The 23,228-nt window shown below is 39.7% G+C and overlaps 1 protein-coding gene across 9 annotated transcripts in view; it reads left to right on the top strand.

Moving 5' to 3' along the window:
* The window catches only part of LDLRAD4 (low density lipoprotein receptor class A domain containing 4), a 433,421-nt gene that overhangs the window by 223,032 nt on the left and 187,161 nt on the right, over positions 1–23,228 (top strand). For all 9 annotated transcript variants that reach the window (XM_077778111.1, XM_077778113.1, XM_077778112.1 and 6 more), the window contains one exon: positions 13,131–13,271. In XM_077778111.1, the coding sequence (XP_077634237.1) occupies positions 13,131–13,271 (141 nt within the window). The remainder of the gene's footprint in view (positions 1–13,130; positions 13,272–23,228) is intronic.

Below are 23,228 nucleotides of genomic sequence, written 5' to 3'. Positions count from 1 at the left end.
ATCTATAAGGAACTCACCAAATTCCACACCCGAAAAACAAACAACCCAGCGAAGAAATGGGCAGAAGATATGAACAGATACTTCTCCAAAGAGGACATCCAGATGGCCAACAGACACATGAAACGAGGCTCAGCATCCCTCCTCATCAGAGAAATACAAATCAAAACCACATGAGATACCACCTCACGCCAGTCATAGTGGCTAAAATGAGGAAATCAGAGAACGTGAGATGCTGGCGAGGATGTGGAGAAATGGGCACCCTACTACACTGTTGGTGGGAATGTAAACTGGTACAGCCCCTCTGGAAAACAGTGTGGAGGTTCTTCCAAAAGTTAACAACAGAACTCCCCTATGACCCAGCAATAGCACTGCTAGGAATTTACCCAAGGGATACAGGACTGCTGATTCATAGGAGCACATGTACCCCAATGTTCACAGCAGCACTCTCAACAATAGCCAAAACATGGAAAGAGCCTAAGTGTCCATCAACGGACGAATGGATCAAGAAAATGTGGTTTATCTATATAATGGAATACTACATGGCAATGAGAAACAATGAAATCTGGCCATGTGTAGCAACACGGATGGACCTTGAGGGTGTTATGCTGAGCATAAGAAGTCAGGCAGAGAAGGACAAATATCATATGTTTGCACGTATAGGAGGATTAGTAGGAACTTAATGGAGGACCAAGGGGGAGAAGAAGTGGGGAAATAGAGAGGGAGAGGGAGAGAGGCAAACCATGAAAGACTCTTGAATACTGAGATCAAACTGAGGACTGATGTCAGGGGCGGGGAGGGGGGAGATGGGCATGGAGGAGGACACTTGTGGGAGATGAGCACGGGGTGTTATATGGAAACCAACTTGACAATAATAAGCTATTTGTAAAAAAAAATTAAGTAAATAAAAATTTTAAAAATTTAAAAAAATTTAAAAAAAAAGAAGTAGGTCATTTTCTCCAATTAAGCAATCATCGTGGATGGAAGTAGAGTACAGGGCTCTAGGCTTCTACATCTCTCCTGTCCACGGTAGGATTGGTCCTGGATCAGTAGGACCCCCTGCTGAGAGCCAGGAGGGACCTGCCCAACCTGCCCCAGTTTTCCTCCTTCTAAAGTATGGCATTTGAGGGAGGACATGGCAATGGCTTTTCACCCACATTGATCCCTGCTTTGAATTTGATTAGTTGTGGAAACTGAAGGCCCTTATTTTAAGTATCTAGAAGATCTTCCTCTAGACATGAAAGGATAACTCATTCTACTGACACGGAGCATCTCTAGGACTGTGTATTGTGAGGGAGCTTTGAGAGTTAGCTGGATAAGGACCATCATAGATAGGAGGCCATCAGCTTATCCTGGAAGACAACTGGGGCAGAATAAGGCCTACAGTGGGAAGTTTACTTGAGGCAACAGAGAAGGGCTTTTAAGGAACCAATAGGGGACATAAGACAAAGCAAAATGTAGCAAACCTTCTTTGATTAGGGCAAGGTACATTCTTCTTACAGGGGGAGCATCCCATTATCCATTAAAAACAGTGTAAAGATACCATCTCAAAATTCCAGTGTGGCCTGTCTAAAGGAGGCAGGGAACACAGGAGTTTATATAGCTGTCTCCCTGCTACTCTTTGATGCCATTGACAGATTTTGTGGAGGTCTCAAAAGGTATAAGTTTTCAGGAAAGGAAATTTCTTTTTTTCTTAATTTTTAATGTTTATTTACTTTTAAGAGAGAGAGAGAGAGACAGTGTGAGTGGAGGAGAGACAGAGAGAAAAGGAGATGCAGAATCTGCAGCAGGCTCCAGGCTCTGAGCTATCAGCACAGAGCCCGACATGGGGCTCGAACCCACAGACTGTGAGATCATGACCTGGGCCGAAGTCAGACGCTGAACCAACTGAGCCACCCAGGTGCCCAGGAAAGGAAATTTATTAAAGGGTGTGTGACAGTTGGAGGACTCCAGGCAGGCAGCCTTGTCAGGCTCAAGACAGGAAAGTGAGGCAGTTTTTACCCAAATAGGAAGAAATAACTAGCCGTGATCAACTTGAGGACAACACTGGGTCAGTAGTAGCATGAGTTGACAAATATCTCCCTTACTCTCTGGCTCCTGTGAGCTTGTTGTAAATATTAAAAAATAAAACAGGTGGAGAACTCAGTGTCCACGCCCAGTTCTCAGAGTGCTGGAAGCTGTTAAGGAAGGAGCTGGCTGTTTCCTGAACAAACAGTCCAGTGCTTTAGCCAGACAATGGGCTTTCTCTCCAAAACACACAGGGCTGCACTAAGAGAGAATATTGTGATTTAGGAATTAGGCCAGATGACTGGGAAGGGACAGATGGAAAAAGCCTAAATATTTATGACATTGAAGACTAGAGAGAGATTAATTCCGTAAATGAAGACCACAGGTAATTAAAATCTATTATGGCTAATCATTTTATTTCTTTGCCTTAAAGTATCTTACATAATTTGCTAGTAATATATTTGAGTTTTATTTCGTCATTTTCTTTTCTACCTAATTTTTTTGTATATATATCCCTAGTGAGGATATTTGCTCAGTTAGAGAAAAGTTTCTTCACTCAAAGGGATACCAGTAATTGTGTTTCCTATAAGAACCTCTGGATGAGCTTTTACTTACGTTCTTTGATTTATTTAACAAGTATTTATTGAATGCTTATGATACACTGCCCTGTTTCAGACCCAGGGAATTCCTTAGTAAAACCAGGGAGACAGAAATCCCTACTGCCTTGATGCAGTTTATGTTCTAGTAGAGGAAAGGGATTGTGCATATATTTAAGTATTACATTAGATGGTAATGAGTAGTGGAGAAAAAGGAAATAGGAAAGGAGGATGCAAAGGGCCAGAAGTATGCGGAGAGTTTAATGTAGAAGAGGTTCCAATTTTATTTTATTTCTTTTTCTTTCATAGTTTATTGTCAAGTTGGTTTCCATATAACACTAGTGCTCATCCCATCACCCCTCTTCCTCTTTCCCCACCCCCATCAGCCCTCAGTTTCTCAGTATTCAAGAGTCTCTCATGGTTTGCCTCCCTTCCTCTCCCTAGCTATTTTTCCCCTTCTCCTTCCCCATGGTAAGAGGTTCCAATTTTAAACAGAGTAGTCAGAGAATACCCCATAGAGATGTGACATTTGGGTGAAGGGCAAATGAAAATGAGGGAGTTAGCCAAGTAGATATCCCAGGAAAGTATGTTGTAGGCAAAGGAACAGCAAGTATAGGTGAGTCTTGTGTGTTCAGGGGACAATGAGGAGGCCGCTGTGCTCAGAGCCAACTAAGGAAGGGAGAGAGGAGGTTGGAGAATTGGTGGGGGTCCAATTATGGAAGGTTGTGTAGAGTTTATTATAACGATTTTGGATTCCCTCTGAGTGAAATAGAAGGTATTTGAGAGTTTTAAGCAGAGGAGAGAGCTGATCTGGCTTCTGTTTCAGCAGGAACATTCCAAGTGCTCTCTTGGGACTAGAATATGATGGGAAGGACAGAGAGAAGATCGGATACTAGCCAGGAGACTGTTGAAGTAATGTGGTTGAGGGATGTTGGCACCTTAGATCAGTGTGACTATAGTGAGATGGTGGAAAGGGGCCAGTTTCCAGATTTGTTTTGAATTTGAAGCTAATAGAATTTTTAATTGACTGGAGAAAAGGAGTCAAAGAGGACTCTTCAGTGTTTTTGCCTGAGCAACTTGAAGAAGGAAGTTTCGAGATGTAGAAGGCTATGAATGGAGCCAGTTTGCATGGGGAAATGAGGTATCCGGTGTTGGCCTTGGTAAGTTCTGATGTTTGTTACATTCTGCATGGAGATGTTGAGCAGGCGATTGGAGGAATTGAAAGTCTAGGGAGAGGTAGGAAGGTCCAGTATAATTGTGGGAGTTATTAGTATGGAGATACTGGACTGCTTGAGATCTCAAGGGAATGGGCTGAGGGTGAGCCTGGCCACTCCAAAGTGCCCTCCACATGAGGAGGTTTTGAGAAGAAGTGGCCCTTAAAGTAGGAAGACATTGTTTACTTGAAGCAGTTGCTTCCACGTGGTGGGATTGTTCAGATCTGTCAAAGGCAGTCTGGTGAGATGAGGCCCGAGGTGACCACATTGGAGCAAACAACATGGACGTCACTGGGAACATGGACAAGCAGTTGTGGTGTGGTGACGGGGGTCAAAGACTGACTGGAATTTGTTTAGAGAAGAATTGCAGATTAGAGGAAGTAAGTTGTGGGAGCAGAGGAGTGGAGAATGGGGACGAAATCATTTTTATTTTAAAGATCAGAAAAGTTCTGTCATGTTGGTATAGCTGATGTGAAGAATCCCATAGAGGTGGTGTTGATAATCAGTATGTATCAAAATATCCAGAATTCAGAAAATTTAAAGATCACCTGTCATTTGGATAATCGAGAGCAGGCAACAGAAGCAGCAAAGGGCTAAAGTGGAATTTCATTTTTTAAAATTTATTTCTTAAAATTTTATAGAATCATGATTGTAAGGATTGAAAGAACTTTAAGGATGTAAGACATTGGGTGGCTTTCAGAATTTTTAGCTGGGGCACACCTTTTTCCAGTGAAATCTCAGAGTAAAGTCTAAACTGTATGCAGATCTTAGTGGAACTGCCAGGATTCCTTTACTAACCCCATCCCTAACCCCATCTCTTGCAGATGATCCTGAAGCCTCAAAGGGAACACACAGGTTGTTCAAAGGAAAGATTCAAAAATACTCATTTAACCCAGCACCCCATTTACCAGTAAGGAATCCAGAGGTTAAGATTCTTGCCTCTGGGGAAACACAATACTCACTAGAGGAGGAGAAGTCAGTTTTCGGAGGAGAAGTCAGTTTTCTGAGTTTCAGGACAGTGGACTGTTTACATTTATCCTTGGTGCCTGGGCCATGCTCCTTGCCCCAAACAGTGCAGGACTCTTGGATGAATGAATGAATGAAGTATTGAAGAGGGATAATTGACTTAGAGAGAAAGAGTCTGAGGCCCAGAAGTTGCGATACCCAAAGATAAATGCCTCTCTTTCACCCCTTTAGGTCCCCTGTTTGGGGCCTTGGTTTGTGCTGTAAAACTCTTGTGCATTCATTTATGTCCATCTTACCAGTTGGGTGTGATCCTCACGGGCGGTGTACCTCAAATGCATGTGGAAAAATCCATTAGTGGACAACTTATAACTCTTGTTGAGTTTTATGATTTATGCTGCTTATATGCTGCTTATATGCGGTTTATTTGCTCAGTGGAGCAAAGTAATAAGAGAACCTTTATGCAAGTTTAGTCTTGATGAGACTATATTAAATGCTCTGTACTGTCCAGTTACCGTTACATCCAAATACATTTATTTAAAACCTATAGATTGAGAGCTGTTAACAGTCCTCAGCCGTTAACATACAAGGTTCTTCATGACCAAATACCTGCTTCCTATCCCCCCTGCCTTATTTTCACATACAGTGACCTGTCAAAATGAAAGTTAGAACACCCCAAGAACCCCACCCTCACCCCGTGCCTTTTCTATATCCTGATTAGTGTGCTAGTTATATGGGTGTTCTTTTTTTCTTTCTCTTTGTATAAACCCATTGACCTGGATATCCCTCTTTCTCTCTCTCACCCAAACACACTTATACATACTGTACTGCAATGAAATATTTTTTACAGTGTCAGAGTGTATCAGTCCTTGTGCTTAATATTATTTAATGCCTCCGGTCTCATAGTTAAGCAGCTTTCTGCCCAGTGGCCCACAAGCCTCCACAGATCTGGCTGGACCTCATCGCAGACCTCTTTCATTCGCCACTCCCCTGAGGCAGTTCCTCGGGCAGTTCCTGATATCCCTTCTGCTACTGCTGCTCCACCCATGAAAGTGGTCAGCATATACTTCATGAAAAGAAATGTAACTGAGGTAGTGTTTATGCTTATGGAGTTGGAGCTGTTTGTATGGATTTCTATTTGGATGATGCCATGCACAATTAGGTATTTTATTAGTGCCTTTAAAATTAGGATTGTGTGGTGCCTGGGCAGCTCAGTAGGTTGAGCCTCCAACTCTTGATTTCAGCTTAGGTCATGATCTCAGGGTCATGAGATCAAGCCCCACATTTGGTTCTGCACTGAGTGTGGAAGCTGCTAGGGATCCTCTCTCCCTCTCCCTCTGCCCCTCCCCCACTTACGCTCATGCTTTCTTGCTCTCTTCCAAAAAAATAAATAAAATTAGGATTGTGATAGATTTAAAATTCTACAAACATTTGGTTCTCACAGAGATTTTCTGCCTTAAAATAGGATTTATATTTTTCTTGATTATAAAATCGTACTTAAGATTATCAAGGAACTTATAAATTACTAGTGATCCCAGCACCCAGAGGTAGCCACTATTTATATTTTGATCAGCATCCTTTCAGACTATTTTCTCATGTGCATTGCATATATTGATATACCATTTTTGTTCCTCAAAGTATTTTAAGGTAGTTTTTACCTGCTTGCTTTTAGTACTGTGCTAACAAGTTAGTAAGAATACCTCCTCATATTTTATATACAGAAAAACACAGAAACAATTTATTCATTAATTGGTTTTAAACACAAAAAAGTAATAGCGCTATTTGCAAATTCAAGTCCTGAAGGACTTTTACTAAGACTTTTAAAATGTCATATGCTGTTTTGATGAAAGTTGGGTTGTGTTTAAAGCTGCTCCAAAAGGTAATTGTAGGACTAGAAGTCTATAGCCTGAAAGTAACTTGGACTTTTAGGAGCACATTTTTCACTTATGGTTTTCAGATAATTTCAGACACATTAAAATTATCTTTTCAGCACCATAGTGGGAGCGATAAGCCATATCATAAAATGAATTGAGTTAAAAAAATTTTATTACTATCTTTGATGGGAAGCTCTTCTATGTGAATCTTATTATATGGGCAAATATCCTTTTATCATGCCATATTCATCTTTTTGAAGGACAACTGTGGTTTCAGTAGCACCATTTTAAGATATGACTTTTATTAAATGCTTGTGGGTAACTTAATTCATTATACAGAATATAAACCTTCTAATTAAATTCCCCTCTGTTCCAAATTTATAACCAGGAGAGTCAGCCCTGTCTTTGAGGGAGGGGAGAGAGTGTCAGTGATACAGTATCTTTACATTTGACTTTTGGCATGCAGTGTAGATCACTGTATGATATTAAGTGAGGCACACACAACTTCTGCAGACCTCTTCCCTCAGATTTCCAGAGATCAGTGTTGCTTATGTAGATATTAAGTTCCTTACAGGTTACTCAAAGTGTATTCTTTGCATTGAACAATTTTGTAGGAGAATATGCATATTATCATCCTTATGCCATTCAAATACTGTCAAAAGCTGACATTTGAGAAGAATAGCCCTAAGGATTAGCTTTTCATTTCTGAAGATTCTAAAAGCCTTATCTTCATAATTTGCTAAATCACTATTTTCTGGTGCTGTCATTCTGGCTCCAGTATTCTAACTTCACTGAAGACTGATAAAGGAAACTGATAAAGGACTGATAACCATACGGGAGCCCTTTCCCCTGTGTGACAAAATTTGTATGTAAAATAGCTTCCATCCTGTTGTACGCACCCCTTAATAAAAAGTTATGGACCTTTTTAAGTCTTAAAAGCAGGAAAAAGTCTGTTTCTGATTAATTGGAATGCCTGCCATTAGCGAAGGCTTGCCACCATGCCTCTGGTTTCCTTGTTTCTATGGCAGCTCGTTTGCTTGGACTTCATTTTAATGGCCGGTTACAAGTCACAAAGTTGTTCTCTTTTCTCTTGCATTTTTTCATTCATGCTTTTTGTCTTTCACTCATTGATTTTCATTTTTATTGGACTTTACCTTCTGGCGGAGTAGGCAATGTGTATATAAATCAATAAAAATATTGTTGTCAAACTTTCTACTAGGAAATGTAAACTTACATAGGTTACGGTAAAATTGTTTATACTTACTTTAGAAACCTATTAATCCTGCACCTATAGGTTACTAACAGCTAAATTTAATCTCTGTTATTCATAATGTAAGTACATTGAGAAGCCCTCCATTACTGAGAACAAATTCTAGATTTGATGTCAGAAATGTTGGAGCCAGAATCACTCTCAGTTTTCAGGTTTGTGAATGATAGAAGTGTGAACTGAATGAGCCGATGTTGCTGTATGAATTTTAACTGAAATAGCTACCATAGACTACTTTGCCAGTTCACAAAAAAGGCTGATTTTACAGCTGTGATGTAATACTGTATATAGGTCCTTATTTTGTGACTGAGATTATATCTGTGAAAACTAAGGCTTTACAAAGAGTGTAGGAAATATTGAAAACAGTGTTTTGTTCCCTGCCCACCCCCAGTTTTATTGATATATACTTGACATATAACATCACATAGGTCTAAGGATACTACATGTTGATTTGATACATATTGCAAAATGATGACTACTGTAGCATTAGCTAACACCTGCGTTAGGTCACCTAATTCCTACTTCCTTTGTTGTGGTGAGAACATTTAAGATCTACTCTCTTAGCAACTTTCAAATACTTTTTATTGTCTTTTAACTAATAGAATGTTGACTCTACCAAGTGGATTAACTTTGTCTGTGAGATGTAAGTTTGTTCTCTAGGAAGTAAACATTGAGCATTTATCTTTGAATCTTGTCAAAGTTTAGGTGTAGAATATAAAATTGTTAAGCTACTGGTCCTTAAAAAAAATTTTTTTAAGGAGGCTTCACACCCAGTGTGGGGCTCAAACTCATCAAGAGTCAAATGCTGTACCAACTAAGCCAGCTAGGCACCCCCTAATTTTTTTTAATAGTTTTTTTTGGTGTGTATAAGTTTGGAATTCACAGAATCATTCTTTTCCTTTTTCCTCTATGACATGGTATACTCCAACTGGTTGATACGAGTTTGTACATAATTGGAATGACATTTAAGACAAAGTTTTCCCTTCAATTTGATAGAAATCTTGGGTTTTATGTTCCATTACAGGGAATTCATTTTTTTACTTCGGGTAAGTAAGGAATTTTCTCTAGACTATTTCTCGATCTGTGACATGAGAGGTTGGACCACTATCTTTCTACGGCCCTCTTAGCATTAGAATTTTATGAATCTATGGCAATTCAAAGTCACAGAAGCTCATCAGAAGCTTTGTGTAGGAACATGGAAAAACTAAAGAAGACCCTAAATCTGGAAGAAATTCTGTATTACTAAAAGTATATAAAGTGATTATCGAAAACCTGTTGCTGATTCTGGAAATTTTTTTTCCTAAGAAATAGAGAGTTATGGGAGAATAGAATGCCATTTCTTCTTTTAAAAAGTCCCAACTTTTAAAGAAGAGAAATTATTGAAATATTACAGATTTTTCAGTTGTATCTATAGCTCCCAAAGGAAAAACTAAGTTCCCTAATTAGTTGTTCCTTTCAGTATTACACATCTGAAATCACCATGAATTTGGTAGCCAAACTGTTTCCAATGTTTAAACAATCTTTGATATCCTTCAACTTCTGGCTTGGCAGAAATATTCAAGTTCCACAAAGAATGGATGAAATATAGTAAGAAAACATTTTTTATTATTCTGTCTTCTTTCTCTCACTTGAGTTTTACTTCATCGAGAACATTTTCTGTCATTAGTGGGTCAAAATGTAGTTTGGGGGTCACAACTGTGGTCACAACACTTCTGAAAGTGTTTGGCAGTAATTATGTCCAGGAATCATCAAAATACCTGCCTATTTTAAGAGAGAATTTTTAGTAAATTAGCAAATACTAACTAAATATTGCAATAAAATACTATTAGCTAAGGAAAAAAGGGCTTAATATAGGTAAGTTATCTAATTCTCACTAGGCAGCGGTTGTTCATCCTGGCTTTACATCAGAATCATCTTACAGATCTTTAGAAGCAACCACTGCCCAGGCTGCACATTGAGCCATTGAAAGCAGTTGCCTGGGCTGGGGCTCAGGCATCCAAAATGTTGAAAGATGCCCAGCTGATTCCAGTACACAGTTGAGGTTAGAGTCTCTCATCTAAGGTTCTTAGTTTGTTTTAAATATCACAATAACCTGGCTTTTAGAGGACCACTGAACACACCGGACTTTTGGATAGCAAAGTGTGGTGGAGGTGGCCTTGCAGAGTGAGTCAGGATCAAGTTGAAAGGCTGCCTCCGTCGTCACCAATCGTGTTACCTTAGACAGATGTTTAACTCTGCAATTTCATTCCAGCTTTAGCATTAATCTTTAACACTTAATAGCATTATAGAGATTTTCTGTATCACATCAAGAAGTCAATAGATTCAAATTTTTAATCCAGTCATTTTGATTCAAGTGACCATGTAATATAAAGATCTTTAGTTTGATATTTAGCTAATGACTCATCATTGAGAAGATTTAGATTTTATGAATTTGAAGTTCTATTGGTTGATGTTGATGTTTGCAGCAAGAAGTAAGAATTTTCTAAGAAATTAGTAGCTAAAGCCTTGTTAACACATTGTGAGTAATGTTAAGCCTACTTAAGAAACACTGTTTTCTTTCCCAGACTGTTTTGGGGTGCCTGGGTGGCTCATTTGGTTAAGCATCCGACTTCGGCTCAGGTGATGATCTCATGGCTTGTGAGTTCAAGCACTGTGTCAGGCTCTGTGTGACAGCTCAGAGCCTGGGGCCTGTTTCGGATTCTGTGTCTCCTCTCTTTCTGTTCTTACCCACTCCCACTCTCTCTCTCTTTCAAAAATAAATAAAGATTAAAAAAAAAAAAAGAAGACAAACCGTTTTGTGAACGCTGTTACATATGTGGACATCCTCATTACAAATGAACCTTATACATTCATGAAAGCACACTTGGAAACTGAGGAGCAGTTCTGGAGAAGAGCCTGAGACCAGAGGTAGTGGATTTGGACACACAGTTGAATTTTGCCGTTTATTAGGAGTTTTTTTATGGGCAAGCCACTTAATCTCTGAGTCTTAATTTCCTCATCTATGAAATGGGAATAATATCTACCCTAATTATTTCACAGGGTTTTTATGAGGCTCAGATTAGATCATTCATTTATTCAATAAATATGTGATCCACTGAGTGGCTTTTACTTGTTGGGCAGCACTCTAGATGTGAAGCATATAAAGAAGGAAAATATGTCCTTGGGAAGAGTTAGAAAATACATTGGTCACTTCTCACATGATTAAAAAAAGTCATGTTGTAAGCCCTTTGAAGAGGGCTTGCTCTTTCATCTCTGTGTTTCCATGTCTTAATACCTGGCACATAACAGAGAAGGGGCTAAACTATTGATTATGTAAATGAATGAATCACATAATTCATTTCCTTGAAAACATTTTGTTCTCTGGACTGGATCTCCCTTGAACAAGTTGAAATGAGTAGTGTGGGTGTGGTTTCGTGTTCCTGCTGGTTTAAAGTTCCACACAAACTGGAATGTGATAGTCTAACCAGAGATCTTTCAGTCTACAGCAGTGGTTAATCTTTTAGTTGGAGTTTGATTCAATTTAGGTTAGTATTCACTTTATTCCAGTTACCATTTCAATAACATCAGCCTGTTTTTGGCTAATGTCCTTTTCATGTTTGGTATTAATCTGAACTATAATATTTCTTTTGGAAAGTAAGATAAATTCCTTTCTTGACATCTCTTTTTCCCATTAAGTAAAAAAAAAAAAAAGTCACTCCATAAATGTGATTTCAAACAGCTGGATTTTAATATTTCTACCTTATGGGAAGAGTGTTTGGCATCAGCAATGTTCCTACCACATGGCTTGGAACACACTCTGTGCACAAATTTTTTAACCTAGACCCTTGGCCGGTGATGAACTTGTAGATGTGCATTTGGGCTGTGTTCACATGCTGTTCTAAACTAGGTCAGGGGATGGGCTAGTATCTTCTATACTCTTTGAGGAAAATGTGAACAAATGGAGAATTGTAATATCCTTTTTATACTGGACCACAGAAATATTTTGAGGATTTAAGTTCTGTCTTTTTTGCAATAGGTAAAAAGATTATTCTCTTTGCAACCCTGTTTATTGTTAGCATAGCTGGAGGAGGCCTTGGTGTGCTGATGCCCAGTCTTTTATTTGAATAATGGAATTTTAAAGTTGAAAGACCTAGGATTTGATCCAGGCCTGCCACCCATATTCTAGACAGACAAAACAGAGGTGAAATGAAGAGGCTGTGATAGTCAGCATCAGTAGCAATCTGAGATGCTTTTCCTGAAGTTTTCTTTCTACCCAGTGATGTGGACATACTGTGCAAGTTCTGCCAGCTTCTGTGGATGCTCCTAGGAGAAAGCTCACAGTCAGAATGATATTCAGTGTAAGATATACATAGATGTTTATGTGCCCATGTATATATAATTGTATAATTTCCATTATCCTTAAATGCTTACTTTGATAGTAATGTGTTAAATTTGCAAATTTATTTCAAAGTCTTATAAAAGTAAATTCCATTTTCATATATTGATTTGTAGAGATTTCAGGGATCCCATGTTTAGTGTGGCCTATGGGGATTTAGGCTGGGCTCTATCATATTTCGTAAGTTACTCACATGGCCCTTGGCATTGATGTTTCTTAGGTAGCAGAGAGCACACATTATTTTCCTATGATTTACATTATAAAGTCAGTGCTCTCCATGCTTGCTATTAAAGTAGGTTTTACTGAGACACAAGATGAATGAATACCAAAGAGGTTAACTATTTTGCCCAGAGCTTCACAATATCCAGTGACAAGCTGGAAATAAAATATCTGAGCCTCCTTTTGTTAAGCCGGAGCTCCCAAGATCTGCTGGACTTCTACTGCTGCTTCTCAGGATCCCCCATGTCCTTGGAGGCTTGGAAAACTGCCACAGATGTTTTTGAGCAAAATAAGAGCTCTATATCTATGAATTCTTTTTGCTGGGCAAGTCGTGGAAAGAAAGCATCTGTGTTACTTGTTTTGTGTGTTGGAGACATGGGGTGAGTAATGTACAGTGGGCTTCAGAGTGCCTATGGGACATGGTCTTGTGTATTTCATAGAAGGAAGGTCCTTACCAAGATAGCCCTCTCTGAATTCAGTTTCTTGGTATCTATAGATAGACCGATTTCCCTAACTATTATTGCACACAAATGCACCAATGGGGAAGGAAAAACAAAAACAATTCAAGAGCATGAAGCTTGTATTGACTACTTTATGCTTTATATTGTACTTTTTCAGAGTGCAAATTCACCTGCACCAGCGGTAAATGCTTGTATCTTGGTTCACTGGTCTGTAACCAACAGAACGACTGTGGGGACAACAGTGATGAAGAAAATTGTCTCCTGGTGACCGAGCATCCACCTCCCGGCATCTTCAACTGTAAGTCCCTCCTACTTACCTTGGTATCATTATGTTGGATATGTTTTCGAAATAGTTAGGAGATGAGGTCATAGGGAGATAGAAAGGATGTTGATTTTTGGTTAAGAAAAGAAATTTTATATTTTCACAAAGGGAATTTTTTTTCTTTCAGGATGGAGAAAGATGGTGTGTCTAAAAGTGGGAAATTCATTTTACTTTCAGAGATGGCCAGTGGTACTGTTTTAGAATAGGCTTTGGCTACTTATCTTAGAAACACTAACAGAATTTTAAGAAATAATATACTGATTTAATATTCATGCCAGTTTTGTGGAAAGTTTTAGAGTAATTTAAAATAATAATTTGAAAATAATTTTAAATAAGCAAAGAAAGACATGTGGAGAGTTCATAATTAACGATGTCATTAAAATAAGAAAATAGAAAAATTTATATGGGACTTGAAAAAAGTTCTGATCATGTATTTTTCTGTTTGGTACTAGATGGATAACAAATTGAGGTGTTTACATGGGTGCATCCCAAGGCTGAGGCTTTGACCATTTCTTGTACTTGAAAAGATGAAATCAGAATTTGAAGTTAATTCATTTTTTTGATCTCATGGTTTTTATGAAGAGGAAGGAGTAAGAAGGCAGCTTTGAAACACTACTGAACTCCTCTTAGAATATTTACCTTATCTTTTCTTATGTTTTCTTGAGCTGAGTGAAGTGGGTTGATGATGAGCATGCCTTTGCAATAGCTCTTCCAGGCGAGATCCTACTGAGGGTTCTACTGAGATCATTTTATGAAATTTAGCTTCTCTCCCCAGTTTTATTGACATTATCTTGAGATGTTATATTTGTTTTTATTTACAGATTTAAATTTTTTGATATGGCCATCAAACTGCATAAATATTGATACTATGATGTGAAATGGGAGGAGATTTTTTAAAAGAAATGTTTTTCTCTATTCCTGGTGTATTTTTGTATTGAAAGCAAGCTCAGAAAATGGCCATGCCTAGTGAGTTTTAAGGCCTATTCTTATTTATGCTTGCTAAATTCAGGAGTCTAATAGTGTAATAGTTCTCTTCATGTCAGTTTGCATTTTCTTATACTGAGTGTTTCTTAGCGTTCTGTCTCTATACTTTGAGAAGACAGTTTAAGATTAGGAGTGTGCTTTCCTGATATTTGCTCCTTGTGTCTCCTATGGAGATGTTTTCAAAGCTCTTGTGCCACATCTTGGTAGGGGAGAGCAGAGTTCCTTTGACTTTTCAGAAGCAATAATTGAGTAGCCTTTGTGGTCATAAGTACTGTAATTTGCATAATGCAGCTTGCTTGGACACAGGGAAAGGATCCCCACAGTGAACTGTCCTGCCTCCTGCAAGTCTGACTTTGGGGTTGGGATCCTGGCCAGGGCTCTCACCTAACAGTGGGACAGCTCTGTGACTATATCTGCAGAGTGGGGCATGAGAATGGGTATTGTGAGGATTAAGTGGGATGGTCCACATAAGGCACTTAAGCACTTAGAATCTTGCTAGTTCTAACTGTAGGTCAACTAGACTCAAACCAGGGGCCTTAGAAGTGAACAATGTAAAGGCAGATTCTTACTTCTAGACTTGAGTAACAGCAAACATATTACGTGATAGACTATGGAGAGAATATTACAACCGTGTGGTACTTTGACTGGTTTGGAGAGTTCTGTGTGAAAAGCAAGCCAACCAAACCTTTGGTACTCTAACCTGGGGCACTTCACAGACTGTTTCTCTTTATGTTGAGGTGCTTCTCCTTCTCCTTAGGATAATTCAACTGTAGTTCTCTTATTATATTGAACCCTCTTCCCTCCCCTCCCCCTCTTCCCTTTCCCTTCCTTTCTTTTCCCTTTCCTTCCTTCCACCTCTTTCCCCTTCTTGTTAGCATTCTTTTGTGTTTTTTTATTTTTATTTATTTTTTTTAATGTTTTATTTATTTCTAGGAGAGAGAGAGACAGCATGAGCAGGGGAGGGTCAGAGAGAGAGGGAGTCACAGACTGAAACAGGCTCCAAGCTGGCAGTCAGCACAGAGCCCAACGCGGGGCTCAAACCCACGAACCGCGAGATCATGACCTAAGCGAAAGTTGGACGCTTAACCGACTAAGCCACCCAGGCGCCCCTCTTTTGTGTTTTTTTAAAATGTACTTTAAAGTTTATTATTTTTGAGGGAGAGAGAGAGAGAGCGCAAGCAGGGAAAGCGCAGAGAGTGAAGAAGAGAGAGAATCCCAAGTAGTCTTTGTGCTATTACAGTGGAGTCCAAGGACTATCTCATAAACCATGAGATCATCTCCTGAGCCAAAACCAAGTGTCGGACACTTAATTGACTGACACCTAGGTACCCCTCTTTTCTGTTTTTTAAAGCCTATTTCCAGATATCTTTTTCATTCATTTGTGTTATTTATTTATTTATTTACTTATTTAAGGAGAGCATGAGCGGAGGAGGGGTGGGAGAGGGGAGGCAGGAAGAGAATCCCAAGCAGGCTCCATGCTGTCCATGCTGTTAGTGTGGAGCCTGACACAGGGCCTGAACTGACAAACTGTGAGATCATGACCTGAGCCGAAATCAAGAATAACCAACCAGGAGTAATCAACTTAACCAACTGAGCCATCCAGTTGGTTTTCATTCATTTTATTTTAACAATATGAGTGCTTTAATTTTGCTTAAAGCAAGGTGAAGGAGTTGTACCTATAAATGTCTCAACATTGCCTAGGCAGCTACAAAAGTTTGTCCTAATAGGAATCTTAAGATCCTGTTGGCAAGCTGTTGGTCCTTTCTGTTCAGATATAACTAAAGCTTGTTGTGTCCTTATAGCTAAAATGGGACATTAAGACAAAAACCAGGAGACATAAGGACACAGAGTAAGGCCATGGCTGTGGCTTGGATTCAGGTCTCAGCTTAAGCTTAATGAAGTGACTAAACCCCTTTAAGGTTTAGTTTCCCTCTCTATGAAATGGGAATCATTCTATGCCATATAAGGTTGCTTTGAGAATTTAAGTGACATAATATACACAAAAAGTATAGTCTACATAATTACATCATTACTATCATCATTGTCACTCATGGTATAGCCATTTCTTGAGGAGGTAGACCATGGCTCTGTATCCTTTGTCTCTAATGTCAGGTCCACTCTTCATATGTTACAGAATTTTTCATGTGTCCAAAGGTGAGTTCATCTTCACAGATTCTAGATGTTTCCCATCTACTCTGTCCCCTCTTCAACTGGGGGCAGCTTACTCTGATCTGGCCAGCAGCTCCTCTATGCTCCTTTGCCCCAGTTCTTTGCAGGCACCAGAGGGAACTCAGCCCATTTGTCACATCAGGGTTCTTGCTCTGAGTTTGTTGTAGCTAGTGTGTTCTTTGTAGTCAGGAGTCTTTGGGAAAGGTTGTAGCTTCCCTGCTCTTTCTTGATGCTAGAAGATGATCTGGAATGAATATATTTTCCTCTCCATACCCTATTGGGCAAGAATATAAACAAAGGGTATGTTTCTTTCTGTTAATAGCTGTGTAATGAGGCTTAGAAGCTCTGCATCTGAAAGTGGGTTTTAATAGATCTCCCAACACATTTCCTATAGCAGATGGACAGTATGCCCTTCACCGAGTACTTACTCTGATGTTGAGGCTTGCCTTCCTCTCTACCTTAAGAACTTGAAGTTTTACAGGAATTCTTACCTATACAATGTCACACTCCAGAAAAACACATAGTGCTTCCTCCTTGTTCCTATTTAAGAACAAGATCTATTTATTTGATTTGCTTTGTTCCCACCTGTAGGAAACAGTATTCTGTTATTTGATGTGTTTGTGGTAAAGCAAATTGGAATCTTCTGGATTTCCAGATGAACTGAATCAGTTTTCTGCCTATGTATTGACTCTGGGCGTGTACCATGGCTCAGATGTCTTCATCATCTCTGTCTCTCACTTGATTTTTGGTAAAATTTACCATGAATTAAGGTTAGAAAGAAAATGTTACTGTCATTTGTGAAGTCAGTAATACTGATAATCATGGAGGCCCTTATGGTAGCTATAAGTAACTTTTCCTGTCAAAGAATATTGTTGGAACCGGGACTGAGTAGTTTCACTTGCTTGTCTACTTTGCTAACTATGGTTAGGCTATTTACTGACTAAGGCTAATTTATTTTCCTGTTAGCCTCAAAGGATTTTGCATAGATGTGGAGGACTGGGCTGGTGTTGATGGCCTCACAGGGAAAGAGTTTTGTTGGATGCATTTTTTTTATAGAAGAGGAAAAATGCTATCAGCCTAAATTGCTAGTTTTTCTCATATCCTTTCTCTTGGCTGCTACATCAAAATATTGTACTCATGAACATTAAAAACACAAATTATATAAACAAAGTGATTTATTGTATAGAAAAATTGAATTGTTTTTATACAGATTATTATATTTACAAATAAAATCATTAAGTGCCTTGTTTGATCATTGTACCAGGAATTGTGTGGGATGAAGGAAAACATAGATCCTGTTATCAAGGTGCTGATAGTCAAGAACTGAAAGATAACTAAATATGAATACGGGATAGTGAGAGCTAAGCAGTTCTACTATTTTGTGGTTCAGTAGTTTAGAGAGAATTGTTTTGGCTGGACTGGTAGTCATGGTGACTTTGTAGAGGAGTGGAGGAGACGTGCTGGGTGACATAGAGAGGACAGAGCGTGAGGGCCAAGAACAGCATGAGCATGGGGAGAATGAGGGGTAGCAGGTAGACTGATATAGGGCTGGAAAGTGGGTTGGGCCCATAGAGAAAAGCCAGTAAGTCACGCTGTACTTTCTGCCCATCTCTAAAAGACAGATTGCCTGTGGATCTGCTGTGTATATGCAGGAGGGAGCGGCACAGCTCACCTGTCACCCTGAGTGATGGTGGCATTGCCACTCCCAGACACTCAGTGAACTCTCCTCTCTGTACCAAGCTGAGTGTTTCCTATTGCACTACATTTTCAGAGCCACTGTGCTACATCTTGCTTGGGGAGAGGTGGAGTTCCCTTGACTTCCAAGAAGCAATAATTGAGTAGCCTTGGAAAGAGCTGTATACTTTGAAAGTTTTGGCAAGAACAGACCTTCCTTAAGCAATCACTGCTAAGGAATTCATGCCACTAGACCTTAAGAGTAAGCCCAAAGTTGAAACGAAGCCAGCAGTTTAATCAGAACAACTTTCACTTTCAGCTTCAGTGGAATTTCCAATTAACTGAGGGGATCTGATTCAGGGAAAGTTGGGAGTGGAGGAGCTCCCATCCCTACTGGAGGAGGAAGTTGCTTCTTTCTCCATAGGTGGTCTCATAAAACTGAATCTCCAAATCAAATGAACTAAAGCTAATAAAGTGTTCCCAATTAAGCCAGGATTTTAACTTCAGGACTTTTTAAGATGGAAATTTTTTTGGCCCAAGACCATTTAGGGTAATAACAAGCAAATAAGATAAAATTCAACATATTAAAATCTCTGCTGAGTATCTTTCTTCTCAAACCAGCTATTCTCACAGTTCTCTCCCCCAGTCCCCCAAAGGGACTGGCACCTAGCCTCAAGTCCTGTTTAGGCACTAAGCTTTACTACCTGGTACTTCACCTTTTACTGTTAACTTCCTACTTTCCAAGTATGCTTGTTTGTTCCTTTGTTCATCTGTTCATTCATTCATTCAGTGTTAAGACATAATTGACATACAGCACTGTGTAATTTTAAGGTATATAGCATAAGGACTTGACCTTATATATATTGTGAAATAACTGCAGTTAAGTTTAGTTAGCACCAAGTATTTTATATTTGGGACCAGGCTTATAACCATGTGGACAACTTACTATAACAAGGCTTCACAAAGACCAGAATTTTTTTTTTCCTTGTAATTATTTCAGTAAACATTAACCATCACGACTGTCATCAAATATCCTGTAAGAGTTCATATTTCTTCAATTGTCTTATAAATGTGTATGTTGTTTTGTTGTTAAGTCTTTTTTTAAAAAAATATTTATTTTAAGTAAGTTCTAAGGCCTAACATGGGGCTCAAACTCATGACCCCAAGATCAAGAGTCACATGCTTTACCAACTGAGCCAGCCAGGCACCTTGTTTTGTTCTGTTTACAGTTTGTTTGAACCAGGATCCAAAGAGGCTCCTAAAATTGCTCCAAGATAGATTAATTTGTCCCTGAAAAATTGTTTACTTTCTTACATAGTGTAACTTTTTGGTAAAAGGCTCTGGACTGTTCGTTCTAGAGGGTTTCCATACTCAGGATTTTGCTGACTACTTTCCCATGAAGTCACTAAATGTGCTCCTACAGAGGAGCTTCTAATTCCTGTAATTTGGTAGTTACATCTAGAGTTTGGGGAGATTTAGGTTTGAATGTTGTATGTGTGAATTGGCTTCATAGGTGCCATTGTCTTCCATCCTGAGGCTCATCCTGTCTAGCTGTCCCTCTGTTGTAGGATTATCATTAGTCATGAGGGGTTGCAAAATAGTCATAACCTAATACTATCCTTTTTTTTTCCTTCATTTATTAGTGGGGATACTTGTATAAAGAGAAACTCCCCATTAACAATGTGATTACCATGAAGTAGATATCATGTAGGATCAGTTTTCTTAAAAATGGGAAAGTTCCCTATCGCCCTTCAGAGGTAACCAGTGAGATTTTCTTTATGTGTCATTATGAACTGATATATTAGAACATATCTGATGTATATATGGAACCTTTTGGGAAACCCCCTCTGGTGCACTTTGGTGATCCACCTCCTAGGTTTTATCCAGAATTCTGGATCCCAGTGGCCTGTTCAAACACATACAACTTCAGGAGTGGAGGGTCTGTCCAGTTCCCCAGTGCCCGGGAGCCTCGTGAGCTCATTCCCTCATGCCTGTTCTTTCATCTCACCCATTTGACCCTTCCATTCCCTCCCTTGCACTTTGAACGCCCTACACCCCTGTGCCTCTGAGCCCACCACTCCCTGTTGTACCCACTATGTAGACTCTGGGATGTATTATGCTCTCCAGCTCTTCCTGAGAAGCCTTCAGCTGCCAACAAGCACCACACCTTGACTGAGCATGGCCTCCACTTAGGCAGGACCCTCAGCATCCCTGAGAATCCTCGCAGTTCCCCAGTTGGAGCCCTCTATTGCTTTTCTCACACTGCTGTGCAGAACTTCACTGCTTGCTTTTACCCTCCATCCATTCCCTGGCTCACCTTAAAGTGCATTCAGAAGACAGCTTGACAGCCCCTGACTGCTTCCTCTGTAACCCCTTTTTTACTAACCACCACTCTTTCCTAGCTACTTTTGCTGGCTCGGTTACTCATTGCCAAGTCCAGTGGACTTCTTTCCATTTCTGATTTTACTAATCTTTTCTCTGCATTTAACAAGGGTGATCATTTCCTTTCTGAGATTCTGTTCCCTTGGGATCACAGGATCTGCAGCTGACTGGTCTCTGGACACCTCCAGCTGTTCCTTCTCTTTGGCAGCAACTCTGTCCCCCAGGTGCCAGCCTTGGCTTATAGTTCTCATTCCTAGCCTTTGTCTGGGTAATACCAGACACCACATGGGCATCAAACCATGCCCATATTCTTATCTCCAACCCAGACCAATGTATCCAACTGCTTATTGGGCCTTTTCCAAGCCTCTTAAGCCCTGAGCATCCAAAGCTGAAGCAATGATTTTTCCCTCTACCCTAGACCGGTTTCTTATTTGGTGTTTTTTTAGTGTTTTGACCATCTGCCAGTTAAATCCAGTTGGTCACCGTTTCTAATCCCCTCCCCAAAGCCAGAGACAGTTTCTCCTACTTGGAACCCTGCAGCACATTGTGCCCTTCGTAAGGTGCTGTCTGTTCTGCTTGATCATTACATGTTTATAAGTATAGTTCTTACTAGATATTGAGCTTTTTGAAGGCAGGGGCTATGCTTACATCTTTGGAAGCCCTGATACTCCTAACGTAGCATGAACTGTACATATATAGACACTGGAAAAGTATTTATTGAATTAAACTGAAAACCATTTATTCTTCCTCTGCTACTTCTCAGTATGTTGTAAGCATGACCTTCAGTGAACAGGGCATATAAGGGTTTCTGCTATAGCTCCTATGCCCACCAGAGTCCATGGCATATATAGCATATGGTGCATGGCATATATTTAGCATATGGTGCATGGCATATATAGCATATGGTGCATGGCATATATAACATATGGTAATATGGCATATATAGCATATAATACATGGAATATGTAGCATGTGGTTCATGGCCCTGTATGTATTTGCTGAGTGAATTGATGAACATGATTATTTTTGAAAACTCAAGTCTGACCAGAGGATGCAAAAATTTGTTTGCGTTGCCTAGTGCCCTGCTAGTGGAACTGAAGAGTTAAAAGTATCTATACAATCCTGGAAACCTTCATGACAATACACAGAAAGAGATGACAGTAAGGTCTACCCTCCCAAATTGTCCGTCATTACAATATATATTGGGGTTACCATAAACACCCAAACTAACCAGAGTATAAGCCTACTCTGGGCTTAGTGTAGTGTAGTGTTTATTCTGTGATCAACAGTTTGATAGACTTTTACTGTGCTTTACTGAGGTCAAGGTTTCTCAGTACTGCAACCCTTGGGAGATAAATGTTTGGCTTCTGGATACCCACATACTTTATATGAAGGGCTGGTTCATGCCAAACCCAGAAGAAATGTGAAATGCTTCCTTCCAGGCCCTAAAGAAATGTGAGTGTGTGTGCTTGAGTGTGTGAGTGTGTGCAGTCTGTGTGTGCATGAGTGTGTGTAAGTATGGGAGTGCATCTCAGTGTGGGCATGGTGTGTACCTGATTAATCCTACCAGGGCAGGTGCCGGTTTTATGCCAGTGCGTCTTTAGCATCCCGGGTTTCTTATTGCTCCTGGAAAACACATTCTCCGATAGTCCCATAAACTGTGATTGGGCCCCCAGGCTAGCCCTACAGTTTGTTTAAAATACAAAGTATAGGGGCGCCTGGGTGGCTTAGTCGGTTAAGCGTCGGACTTTCACTTAGGTCATGATCTCGCGGTTCATGGGTTCGAGCCCCACGTCGGGCTCTGTGCTGACTGCCAGCTCGGAGCCTGGAGCCTGTTTCAGTCTGTGACTCCCTCTCTCTCTGACCCTCCCCTGCTCACGCTGTCTCTCTCTCTCTCTCTCTCCTAGAAATAAGAAAAAAAAAAAAGAAAAGAAAATACAAAGTATAGGGACACCTGGGTGGCTCAGTCCAACAGCTCAGAGCCTGGAATCTGCTTCAGATTCTGTTTCTCCTCTCTCTCTGCTCCTCCTCTGTTCCCACTCTGTCTCTCTCTTTCTCTCTCTCAAAAATAAATAAACATTAAAGAAATTAAAATACAAACTATCACATCAGGTCCTAAGTTCCAATCCTGTAGTCACCACTCACCTACTGTAGCTTTAGGCAAGTCACTTATCCTCTCCCTATCTTGATTTTTCTCATTTATAGATGAAGATGATAATATTGGTATTTCCTTCAAAGGGTTCTTCTGAGGATTTAATAAGAGAGTTTAGGTAAAGCAATCACAGTCATGCCTGGTACATAGTAAATGCTCAGTAAATAATATTACATTTATACCCCGTGTATCTATTTGCTGTCTTTTAAAATTCATTTTGAAATAATTGTCAAACTTAGAATAAAGTTACAAAACTTACTCTTTTTGTCATTCTGTCTCTCTATATTAACATTTTAATTTTTTCTGACCCAGTTTAGAGTAAGTTGCAGACATCATGTCTCTTTGCCTCAAAATACTTCAGTGTGTATTTCCTAAGAAAAAGACACTCTTTCATAACCATAATATAGTTACCCAAACCCTGAAAATGTAATGGTGACACAGTCGTGTTTTCCAATACACAGTTCACATTAAACTCGTGCCAGTTGCCTCAGTTGTATCCTTCATAGAGTATTGTTTGTGTCTCTCAGCAAAGGCTCTGCAGGACAACTGCTTGTGCGGAGGCTGTGCTAGGA

Source organism: Crocuta crocuta, unplaced genomic scaffold (assembly GCF_008692635.1).
Source record: "Crocuta crocuta isolate KB4526 unplaced genomic scaffold, BGI_CrCroc_1.0 scaffold26, whole genome shotgun sequence".
NCBI lineage: Eukaryota > Metazoa > Chordata > Mammalia > Carnivora > Hyaenidae > Crocuta > Crocuta crocuta.
The sequence above is the reverse complement of the archived record's forward strand: the minus strand, read 5'-3'. Positions and strand labels throughout refer to the sequence as shown.